The sequence below is a fragment of the Lutra lutra genome, chromosome 4 (genome assembly GCF_902655055.1).
Source record: "Lutra lutra chromosome 4, mLutLut1.2, whole genome shotgun sequence".
Lineage (NCBI taxonomy): Eukaryota > Metazoa > Chordata > Mammalia > Carnivora > Mustelidae > Lutra > Lutra lutra.
This window is the reverse complement of record NC_062281.1, coordinates 15,979,970-15,992,596: the sequence shown is the minus strand read 5'-3', so window position 1 is coordinate 15,992,596 and position 12,627 is coordinate 15,979,970. Positions and strand designations below refer to the sequence as shown.

The following is a 12,627-nucleotide window of genomic DNA, read 5'->3' as shown; positions in this document are numbered from 1 at the left end:
TGTCTTTTTGTCTCTGTCGTGGCCTTGAGGTAGCCTCGTGATCATGGGAAGGAAAACCAAAGCGGGATGGAAAATGCAGAGGGAAGCCTGTTCTGTGAAATAACTGATGTTGGGGAAGTTGCCTTAAAAATCTCTGGACTTGATTTTCCTCATGTATCCTATGAGGCAACTTTAAGGTTCTCCTCTGGGTTCTTTGGAAACACCAGGTTCACAGGAACGCAATCAGGGCTTTATAAGTTCCATTATGTAACATGACTTAGCCAGGCTAGGATTACTTACAGAAGCAGTGAATGAACAAACAAGCATTCGTAATATCTGGCATAATGCTTAGAAATCAGAATTCACTGAGTTTTCGTATATTTGAAGAGACCGTGGACATCAGAAAGGTATCATAAAATTTCAGCAAATCCCTAAATATCACCAAAGTCACTCCCCCTGAAAGAGCAGTAACACATACCTTGGAATGTTACATAACTACTTCAGATTATAATGATAAGGGCAGAAAGAACTTAAAAAGCTTCTGTAACAAAAATTTCTCTTTTTCACCTTGTCAGTTGTCTCCATTGAGGATTGGTCACTAGCCAAATCGCTCGTGGTGTCGGTCACATACATCATTTGCCTCATTTTAGCAGCATACGGTGGACCCATTCACTCGGTTCTGTGAAAGTCCCCTCTGGTTTATCCCATACTTTTCTAGTTAAAATCTCACTTTGTCAGATCAGGCCTTTTTAGCAGCTGGCTTTCTTTGGGGGCCATTTTCACATAGAACCAAATATCTCACTTCATGCAGTTACTGATTACAAATGGAATACAGCAAGGTATTTTTGAGATGTGGCTGTAGGATGGCCATGGACTGACTGGCTAAGTTCTCATGTACCGTACCAGCGTCCCAGTGTGCGACAATTCCAAACTCCGTACGTGCAGGGCAACAATTCGCTTATAAAATGCTGTGCTCAGCCTCCAGTAGGTTGGATCACTGGGCTGGGGCTTAGGTTGCTGAGGAAGGGAGGGGAGGATGGAAGGAGCAGCTGAATTTGGGAGACCTACAGAAGGAATACTGAGAACCCCCCAGGGTCTCTGATTGGAAGAGGACAGTGAGCCTCAGACACCAAGAAATTTCCATGGTATGTGGTCCACTGATTGCATGGTCTCTGTGTTTGCTACTGGTCCAGCTCTCACCACCCGCCTGCCAGCCTGTTGTGGGTGTATCCAAGGGACCTACCCAACATATCTCTTACCTTCTGGAAAAGATTTTTTTTTTTTTTTTTTAACAGGATGAATATACAACTTTGTAATCACAGGCAGAATGAGAACTTTGGGTACTGGCAATACTATTTTACTGAAAATCCAGAGTTGAACAAATAGTTCTTTAGAACATAAAACTAAATGGATTTATATGTAACAATGACATTCAGCATTTATAAGAGGCAGTACAAAACCGTGTTCTGCTTCTCCATGATACAAATTGCATATAATACCATGATTTGAACAATATTTATATTAACTAGCGCCATGAGATACATCTTACTTAGAATATCTGATGTTTCCCACAATTAAGGGGGAAAAGGCAGTTCTATGAGCAGCTGAGTTTCTTCGCTTCTAAATTCCTTTTAGTAATGGGAAGATTTAAGGACAACCCTTTCACTGAAGAAGCAGATGCCAAAAAAGTCTATAGTACTGTTCTGAATTCATCAAAAATGAAATTAGGCACGTGAGCTTCAGCAACCTGAAACCATGAAACAGAAACGTTAAATTACTCACAGTGTTCTAATTCAGAAGTTCAGAATTTTCCACATGAAAGTTAAATGAAAACATGCTTTGGAGCAAGGGGAATCAGGGGAGCGCTGGATTCACAGAGGTGGACTGCTCCTCGAAATTGCTGGCTTCTGTTTCCACCGTTCCTCACCCTGGGGTCTAACTTCTTGGCACTGCTGTCTGAGGGAATGCTGTACAATGCTCGCTGCCTCCTCCTTGGTTCAGAGGCACTTGGATCTGCTAGGAATGCACAGGCCTCTGGGAAGTACGAAGAGGTCACCTCGGGTCACCTTACAATTCACTGATGACCCACCCAGAGAACAGCATGTCACAAGTGACAGGCCAGAGAGGGAAGAGGAGGAAGGGCCTGAAAAACATGCATTCCTTAACTGTTCTTAGGGGAACCCCTGAGAGGGGTGGAGGAGGGTGAATGGGTAGAATGTAGAGCCAGGTGACCTCCAACTGCTAGAAATGGGTATTTTTTAAAAGCAGTGTTTGTTTTTTCTGATTATAAAGGTATCACCTGCTACTTAGAAGAAATTTAGCAAATAGCAGAGGAATGTAAAAAATCATCTCTCATCTTAACCCTTTAGACAAAACTAAACCTGATAATTGTTCTATAATGAATCCCTCTAATTTACACATACATGTGTGTGCACGTGCACAAACATATTCAAAATTAGGATCACATAATCTTGGGTCCTTCACCTCTGCTAAATCTTAATGAACATCCTTGCACACATATCTTTGTGAACTTTTGCACATATATCCAGCAGATAAATTCCAGGCAGTTGAATTGCTGGGACCAGGTGAGTATATGACAAGTTTCTTTTTTGTTTGTTTTTTTTTTAAATAAAGCCAAACTGCCCTCCTATAGGATAAACAATTTACACTGCCATTGACAGTACTGAGAAGTCCTATATCTCCAAAGCCTTCCATGCAGTGGGAGCCCAGCATTTAACTTTTTATCAACTGGAGTAAAAAACTGGGTTGGTGGAAACAGTAATTTTACTGTTATTTTGATTTGTGACTCTTGAATTAAGGTCGAACATTTTTACAAATACTATTTGTATTTCTTTTCCTGAAAATTGCCTGTTACTATCCCTTGCCCATTTCTGTTTTTGTTTTCTATTGGATTGGTTATCTCTTTCTTATTCATCTAGAAGAACATGTTATAAATCAAGAAAACCAGTCCTTTGTTAATATTTTCCCCCATTTTTTAAAAATTAAGAGACATTTGACAGAATTGTGTCATTACATTCAGCATTCATAAGAGATCAGATCTCTAAATTTTCTTTATGGTTTCCTCCTTTGTTGTTTATCTAGAAATTTCTGAGAGCTCATACATATTTGTATAAGATTTCTGAATTTATTGGTTCCATTTTCCACAGATCCATTAAAATGATCTATAATTTACTTTGATACACGAAAGACGGGAATAGACTAAGTGGCTAATTTTTAACCACATAATGAACTAACTGTGCCAGCAATGATGACTAAAATATTTCCTTTCTCCCCTTATTAGAGAGGCTACTTTTCCTCAGGTACAACTGTATGCACTTGGATTTGTTTATAGACTACATATTCTGATCTACCAATCCATCTCTTGGGTTTCATACCAGTACCACACTATTGATTTTTGTAGTTCTACAGTATTTTTACATACTTGGTATGTTCTAATATTTTCTTTTTAAAAAATTCTACTTTTGGCCCGAGGTCTAGAAAATTTAAAAAAATTTTCCCACCTCCCCACCCCAAGGTAAAAAAATTATCTGGGATTTTGGTTGGAGCCACAATAAACCTAGAATCTAATAAGAACTACTATTTGAGTTTCCTCATTCAGAGATGGACTTAGAATTTATAGTTTTTTCTAAACTGTTATTTTTTCTAAACTGCCCTTCTTATAGAGGTTATAACTCTATTTGTTAATTCTGCAAGTGGAATATTTTTCACATCCTATTTTTTAATTGGTTATTAGTGTATCTACCTTTTACATTATATATATCTAATATATATATAACATATATATATATATATCTAATCAGTTTTGTAAGCTTATTATTTTAATAGTTTTCCGCATGATTCTAGTGGGGATTCAAGGAAGACAATTACATCCTCAATAAATAATACAAATTTGTCTTTCTTTCTTTATACATTTTAAAATGCTCACTTCTTGGGACGCCTGGGTGGCTCAGTTGGTTAAGCGGCTGCCTTCCGCTCAGGTCATGATCCCAGCCGTCGTGGGATCGAGTCCCACATCCGGCTCCTTGCTCGGCAGCGAGCCTGCTTCTCCCTCTGCCTCTGCCTACCACTCTGTTTGCCAGTGCGTGCGCTCTCTCTCTCTAACAAATCAATCAATCAATCAATCAATCAATCTTAAAACAAAACAAAACTCACTTGTTGTTTTATTGCCTTGAGCCTGAACGACAAAAAGTAGCAGCCAGAGTCAGTATGGCCATATTACTCTTATAGCGCGGACTTTAATGGGAATGGTGTTAGCTTCACTACTAAGTATGCTGTTGCTAGTTAATTTTTAAAAAGTCGTCTTTCGCTTTTGTTATTTAAAAAAAAAAGGGGGGGTGTCTCTGATCCCTAACCCACTAATTTTTAAAAATAAGAATGGCTTTTCAGAATCTACCCAAAATCTTATTTTTAGTATCAAGCTCTGCCCTTTGAGCGAAAACTTACCAAAGTGGAATTACTAGTGAGACAGGAAAAGGAAAGAATATCTTAGAGGGTAAAACAAAGCCATTTTTGGAAACTCTGGCCAAATATGTCAGTTGCGGTGTGATCATAACCAAACTTGATATGGGACCCAGGTGTTCGGGGGCAGGAACCAACCAACCACAGAACTATTTCCCTGCCCCGGCCTCTTAAGGACTTCCCTCCGGGACTGCCCACCCGAGCAGCTCCAGAACCGGAACCAGAACCAGAACCGGAACCGGAAGCAGGACTGGAACCGGGTACGGCGCTGACAAGACAAGGGTGTGGCAGAGCGAGAGGAGTGGGGAAGTGCTGTGAGAGGCGCGCTGGCGTCTCGCGCTGCGCGGTGAAGGAAGCGCCCTCACAGCCTTGGGTCAGAGCAGGGGCACGGGGCAGCCCCCCAACACGGGCTAGTGGGGTGCCCTCCCGCTGAGTCTGGGGCCACCGTAACGCCATCTTTCCACAGCAAGGGCTTTAGTGTCATGATGCGGTGCTTACCCTCCTCGGCAGCTTTGTGTACCGGACGTAATCCTCCAGGAACAGAAGGGCGCCCACGACGTCCGCAGGCATTTCAGGGATCTTCTGGCTGCAACGGAGAACACTCTGGATCAGTTCACGACCTCGCACAGGGCAGGGTAAGTCCGCTCGCTCCTTCACCCGCTTTCTCAACACTTCCGCCCTTGCTAATGAGAGGAGGGTTCTCCTGTGTAAAACCTGTGCAGTTACAGTGCCTCAGGGCCAGGGGCAAACAGAAGTTAGTAATTTTTTTTTTAAAGAATTTTTTTTCTTTTTTCTTTTTTTTTTTTTTAAGATTTTATTTATTCATTTGACAGAGAGAGATCACAAGTAGACGGAGAGGAAGGCAGAGAGAGAGAGAGAGAGAGAGAGGGAAGCAGGCTTCTTGCTGAGCAGAGAGCCCGACGCGGGACTCGATCCCAGGACCCTGAGATCACGACCTGAGCCGAAGGCAGCGGCTTAACCCACTGAGCCACCCAGGCGCCCCTCTTTTTTTCTTTTTTTAAAGATTTTATTTATTTATTTATTTGACAGACAGATCGCAAGTAGGCAGAGAGGCAGGCAGAGAGAGAGAGGGGAGCAGGCTCCCCGCTGAGCAGAGAGCCCGATTCGGGACTCGATCCCAGTACCCTGAGATCATGACCTGAGCCGAAGGCAGAGGCTTTAACCACTGAGCCATCCAGGCGCCCCAAAAGTTAGTAATTAAGAGAAGAGCCAGGCCTGTCCGACTGGGGTTTTCCCTTCAAGTCTCCGTTGGGCCTTTCAACAGAACATACCAGAAGCACGAATGCCAGCTCCCAAACTGGCAGATGAGGACTTAAACCTTGTTACTGTAGCCTCTAAATTCCAACGACAGATTAGTCAAGTCAAAGGGGAGGCCAGTCTCTGGAACCCCCTCTTGATCTCCAGAACACGACCTAGAGGATAAGGTCTGCGCTGACTGGTTCCCGTGGGCCTCCAAACATGGTGCCCGCGGGCTGTCCAGCCTCCTCCCCCCCTCAGCCCTCCACGATTCATCCTCATCGGTGGGCAGGTCCCTGAACAGGCCACACCTTCCCACCCCACTGGTGTCTGCGGCTCCAGTTTGCTCTGTCCGTGTACTTGAAAGTAAACTTGTAGGCCCTCTTCCAGTTCCAGCCTGTGTTCTGCCCTCTTTGGAAGTCCTCCTTCCTCCCTGACTCCTCTGGGCACTTAGGCTTTTATCATACTTAGTATCTGCCCCCAAGACTCCGAACACTTTCAGTTGTTTGTGTGCGGGCTTCCTTGAGGGCCTGGGTCCTGTCTTTATCTGTTTCCAGCATCTGTGACTGTAGCGGCAGCTACTCTGTATTGGAAGGTGTCAAATACATACAACATCTAGTAACTTTCTCTGTGGGATCCTCCTTGTTCATTCATACAAACACTGTGTTGCCAAGCACTGTTCTGGGGCAGGGAATGCAGCAAAGGCTGTGACAGTCTTGTGAAGCTCACATTCTTTCTGCACATCAAAAGGAACTTTAGGTCTTAAAATTATTTCCAGTTTAGGTACAGACTGGCATCTTCTGATTAACATAGGATTTCATGAAACTGGATTACCTATTTCCCTGATGATTTTTTGCTCTTGAAAAGAAGGCTGAAGAGTGATTACACCTGGAAAAGTTGCCACAGCTCTGGATCTTTCAGTGTGTGCCCAGGGCCGTGTCTATACTTGCTCTGCTCATGGTGAGGGAAGGGAAAGGGCCTCCATGCATCCCAGGTTCCTTATGTCACTTCCCTTAGCCAGATCAGAAACCCAGAGCCGCAGCAACACCTGCCTCCTGAGGACCTCTCTCAGGGTCCCCAGAAACATGCTGCGCCACAGCCACACCTTGTAGTCATCAGTGAGGACCAGGATGAAGGACTTGCCAATTCTTGACAGAAGGGGAGCTATGAGCTGGGGTGGCAGGTGTGGAGGTTTCTTCCCAATCCCCCCGTACTGACTTGAACTTGGTCCTTGGCTCCCTGGTCTAGAGCCCAGACCCAGCATTAGGTTTCTAGGTGCCTCCCGTGTTCCTTTGCAACCGACCTCATTTTGTGATCACTACAATCTCATCTCTGAGACTTTCCTACCCTTCCGAACTACCTTCTGTGTTTCAGTTATTAAAAAGTGTGCTGTTTGAAGCAAGTCTCACCATCTGTCCTAGAAAAACATCCAGCGTGTGTTTGTTGTTCAGTCCATTAACTAAGATGAGGAAGAACTCTACTGACTGAGGCTCTTGGGGAAAAGATGTCAGGATTTAAAAAGAATGCAAGGTCACTATGAGCCAGGTGTATCCAACAGATGTCAAGAACCTGGTACTACAATTTTAGCTGCCCTGCACTCCACTGGGGGCCCAGGCAGTCTCTCAAGAGGTTGGCTGATTTTGGAATCTCAGTACAGGCTTGGAAGCCACAGAAAATGTAGAGAAGAGGGTCAATAGCCAACTGGAATCCCCAGAAGAGGTCACAGACACGGTGAGCGGTCACAGCGTGGTGAATAGGAATAGGAATGGGTAGAAGCAGCTTATCTAAAGGAAAAGGAGACCTAAGGCAGCAGCCTGATGTCCACAATGTGGGGTGAAGCGAGGGAAGGAGACTGCATTTATTCTAATTTCAGAGCGTAGAGGAAGGCACAACAAGTGACAATTCAGAGACAGGATGAAATTCTCCACACGTCACAATCAGTGACTTTCTGCGGCCAGGCACACAGCCACACGCATCCAGCATTGCCTTGAGAGGCGATGGTGCCATACCAGTGGCCGGATCCCAGCAGAGGCTGGAGGATTCCTGCCAGGGATGTCTGGGCACTGATTCACGCCCTGGGTGGAAGGTTAACTAAATGGCCTCTGGAATCATGTCTGATGAGGACTGCTTTGTGAGGTCCCATTAGTTTTTAAGTTAAACTGGCCAATGTGACCAAGTGGTAGTCTTCCTGACTTTGGATGTGCAACATGCCCGAGGAATTTATTTAGGTGCCTGCCTGCCTTTAGGGTAACTGAGGAGGCTCAGGACCAGCATCTCATGCAAATAACTTTTTTTTCTATCTCAGAAAAGCCACATTTTGGTGGGGTAGGGTGGGAGAAAAAAGGTTTATGAAACTTGTATCCAATAGGAACTTACATGTGATTTCTGTTCCCTCCTATACCGCCACCCTGGGCTGTGCCCAGGCTCTGACATGGATGTGCTTGCTGACTCCCACTGAAAGGTATGAGGCCACCCCAAGCCAGTGCCCCAGCTGGACAGCTTGGGCTCCCTGAGCTCTGAGCACAGTGCCAGGACAGCAAAGGAACAGGCCTGCACTCTCTTCCCCATGGGGGTCGCTAATCCTGGTCATGACTTGCTCATTCTTGCCAAATCACTGTGGAGTGCCCTGAGGGGGCTTCCCCAGCAGGGTGACAAAGGATGGGTGCACCTTTGGTTCCTGCCAACAAGGTGTGCCCTGACTTGCTTCGCACAGCAGGGTAAGCTGTGAATTCCCATCTGCACTAGGGAGGTAATGAGAGGAATTTGGAATGCAAGGTCCCCGGCCCCCTCTGGAACATTAATTCCTTCGGTACCTTGTGCACTGCTCCACTGTGGAGCGGATAAACTGGCCGATCAGCGCCAGGAACTGTTCAGTGTACCGGGAGTGAAACTGCTTTAGCAGGGTGAGCAATCCCAGGACAAGGGGCGGCCAGTCCACGGGGTCAGCAGGCTTCCGGCAGACCATTCCTGCAAGGAGCGACAAATGAGGAATTAGACCATTAAGCAGAGTGCTTGCCTTTGGTGATGTTCATTCAGTGGCCATGTCTGTGATCATCAAAGTGTTTGGGGACCACACCACTGCCATTAGATGACTATCTGGAGGGAATGATAACTCTGGACTCATTTGAATTGGGCCTGGAGTCAGTGGGGGCTTTTGGTGGTCTGATGCAATATAATAACAATGGTGATAGTGACTGATTTTTATAATCACCATCACTGTCTCTTTTGGGTAATATGTGCCATTGTAGGAAAGTTGAAAGTTATAAATGAAGGTAAATGACAAGGGGAATGTTACCTATAAGCATCTTCTGTTAGTGGCAGCGTAGTAGTGTTAGATGTGCTAAACCACCCTCTTAAATGAAAGCAGTTTAAATCTTGGATAACATAACTAAGAAGTATCTTTAAACACTATGTTGAACGTTATACAATAAAAGATCTATCTGCAGGAGCCTAGACACTAGAAAGAAGGAAATGTGGGAGTGAGTGAGCACCAAAACTGGTTTTTGCACTAAGAATTTCTTCCCCAATCTGGAGACCTTGGCCTTCTGCCCAGATGGCTATAAGGGTCCAGGAGCTAGAGCTTAGACTCTTTGAGGGGAAACACAATACTGAAAAAGAACAAAGTTAGAAGACTTCTATCACCTGATTTCAAGACTTATTATAAAGTTATAGTAATCAAGGCAGTATTGGCATGAGGATAAAGAGATCAATGGAACAGAAGAGAAAATCCAGAAATAGTCCCACCCTTATATGAACAATTGAATTTCCAGAGATATCCCAACGATTTAATGGAGAATGAGAAATCTTTTCAATAAACGGTGCTGAAACTGGATACCCTTACACTGTACATAGAAAGTAATTTTAAATGGACCACAGACCTCATTGTAAGAGCTAAGACCACAAAGCTTTCTAGGAAAAAAACAAAACAAAACATAGAAGACTATCTTCATGACCTTAGGGTTAGTCAAAGATTTCTTAGGATACAGAAAGGACAATTATAAAGGAAAACTGGATAAATCAGATATTATTAGTATTGAACATTTCTGCTCATTAAAGTCACCAGCAAGAAAATGAACAGGTAAACCAGAGTCTGTGAGAAAAACTCAGTACCTAATAAAGAATTTGTATCCATGACATATAAATAACTCTTACAACTCAGTGATTTAAAAAAAAAAAAAGCTATTAACCTAATTTAAAAACAGGAAAAAGACTTGAACAGACACTTAAAGAAAGATAGAAAGAATGCCCACAAAGCACATGAAAAAGTGCTCAGTATCATGAATCATTAGGGGAAGGTAAATGAAAACTATGAGATACCGCATACCCCCATCAGAACGGTTAAAATTGAAAAGACTAACATTGCCAAATGCTTCTGGGATGTAAAATGGACAACACTTTGGAGAAGGCGTTAGGCCAGACAGGCTTTCAGATCCTGCATCTGGATTCTTGCGAAGACTGGGCCATCCCTTACTTAAACCAGATATGCCCAAACAGGTTATCCTGATTTTCCTAACCTGGGTCTTGGCAACTCTGAATTTACTCAGTGCCCAGTGTACCAGACAATGATGGTAATCAGAACATGGAGAAATAACCCTTTCCAGGTGGAGAGCAGCAGCGATGCTTACAAAAGCTTCCTTCCAGTCTGAATGTGGCCCACGGAGATCGTGCCCTGAAGACAGACCAAGGTAGGCAGGCATTTCTTAGATCAGTCTTGACAGCGACACACAGCAAAGTTACATATGTGTTTTCTGGGTCTCCAAGCATCCTGACGTTTCTTCCTATTCCTACTTTTCATTATTTTGCCTCTCAGATTAACACAATCTAATTCATGAAGAGAACTGTTGTCAGATATAGAAACATCTCTAAGACATGATGGGGTTTATTTGTTTTGTTTAAAGATCTGGAATTCGATGGAATAGTGAAATGCTTCCTATGAGCAGCTAAGAATGAGACCAGTGAACAAATAGTCTTTGATGAAGACAAGATTATCTTCATGCACTGACAGTCCATCATTATAAAGGGTCATGTATTCTTGTTTAGTTCTAATACAGAGACAACAGCGGGACAACACGACTCTTGAGATAAACTCCTAAGTCCACCCTGGGGTGGTTCTTTAGGTTGATTTTGACCAATATACAGAAAAGGACTTAGCATCAGGGCAGAGCTTGTTCTGGTGCCCTGTAATGTATTAGGTATTTTTAAAAATCCAGTTGGCCTGAGAGGTAAGTAACTTGGCCAAAGTCACACAGGTGAGTGCTGGTGGAGCCAGAATCCGGACTCATGTTCGTCCCTCAGTCCCACCAGCAGTATTACCAGGGGCCACCATGCTCTGCATTCTGTGGCAGGGCATGTCCTTATGGGAGCTGTGTCTGGAATCAAGGAGTATTTCTGAATGAGAGAATAAAAACCTTATAGCCATTCCACATCTTTATCCTTAAAAAGTTTATGGAATAGGAAGGGGAAATAGTTCAAGGAAGAAATTCATTTTGAAATTGCTGATTAAGAAATAGCACATTTACAGGAAAGCACTATGATACTTTTAAAGTAAATTAAACTTGATAGTGGATTTGACAAAGCTCAACTGTGATACAAAGTTTGGAGGCAGAAGACGGACCTGGGAAACTCTTAGAAAAGTGTTTATAAAAATTGTCAAAATAAGTGATTAATGGCAAAAAAAAAAAAAAAAAAAAAGAGGCTCTGTGCCAGCACAGTACAAACATACTGAAAGACTTCGGTAGTTTGTTTGTTTGTACCAAAGAGTTTCACATGTCATCACAGGTACAGACCTCGTAAAGTACTGGGGGTATGCCTGTGTCAATCTTGCCTTCACTGTACTGTTACTTTTCATACCGCAGCTCCTGCTATGCGGGAGGCACACGGCATCCCTGAGAATGGGACGGTAACCAAAGGAAGTTTCTCTCACACCATCAGCTGCCTAAACATTAATGAGAGAAGCAAAGATCCCACACCTTTTACAAGTTGGTTAATTAATCTTTGGAAGTTAAGGGTGGACTACATTTGGTTAATGGTAAATCCACTGTCTACACCTCACGAAGGGATATTGTACTTCACAGGCTCAAAGTCGTGCATTTTATCAGCATGCCTCTGACTAAGGAAAGATCTCATTGGTGACACAGCATTCTCCATACAAAGAGCTGGTTTGTGAGGTATTAATCCATTACTGTGTTATGGTAACTTCTTGTAAGGAATGCCATACAGTACCTAGGTTTTTGTTGTACTGAAGTTTTGGCAACTGTGCGATCAAAAATAGGAAGTTGACAACTGGAAAGTAGGGTAAGCGCTTTGTTGTGATGTATATCTGGAAAGAGAAAGGTGAGAAAAATTGACGGCTTCTTCCCAAGGCACAATACCACAGAACCCATGTTCAAACGGAAAGCTTCCATTTTCTTTCATTTTGCTCTTCAAGCTACCAAAAACAGGGATGGTTCCGCTGATCTGCTGCCTGCAGAGTCTGATGTAACACCACTGATCCCTGCGAACATAATTCCCTCTATAAAAATGAGCCCTTCTGGGAAAGAAACAATTTTGTCTGGAGATGAGCAGTTACTTTCTCCTCAGATCCTCTTCATGTCATTCCCAAAGGGAGAGGGAAAAGGGTGATGAGTGAGGATGGGACATGTCACGGAGCAGTCTCCTTGCTTGCTCGGTGCACACAGTACGGTCCGGGCATACCCAGCCACCTCCCTCCCTCCTTTAGCTCCCTGGGAGGCTTGGCTCTGGTCAGACTGCCTGCCTCCAGTGCTCACCCGTGTGGAGCCCTGGGGAAGTCATCAGGCTCTGAGCCTCAAGTTCCTCACCCGATGATGCCTCGTTTCATGGGGCTGCGGAGATGATGGGACATCACCCACAGTCGGGACTAACAGGGCTTCGCACAAGGTGAGCACTCATAAA

At 43.9% G+C, this 12,627-nt stretch overlaps 1 protein-coding gene across 4 annotated transcripts in view; it reads right to left on the bottom strand.

The window, feature by feature from the left end:
• Window positions 1–1,320: 1,320 nt before the first annotated feature.
• Window positions 1,321–12,627, bottom strand: part of WASHC5 (WASH complex subunit 5) — a 62,145-nt gene continuing 50,838 nt past the window's right edge. For 3 of the 4 annotated variants that reach the window (XM_047724715.1, XM_047724716.1, XM_047724718.1), the window contains 4 exons: window positions 11,938–12,034; window positions 8,529–8,682; window positions 4,957–5,044; window positions 1,321–1,726 (listed from right to left, as the gene is read on the bottom strand). In XM_047724715.1, coding sequence (XP_047580671.1) covers window positions 1,670–1,726; window positions 4,957–5,044; window positions 8,529–8,682; window positions 11,938–12,034 — 396 coding nt within the window. In that variant the 3' untranslated portion in view covers window positions 1,321–1,669. The other variant, XM_047724717.1, reaches the window with a different exon arrangement.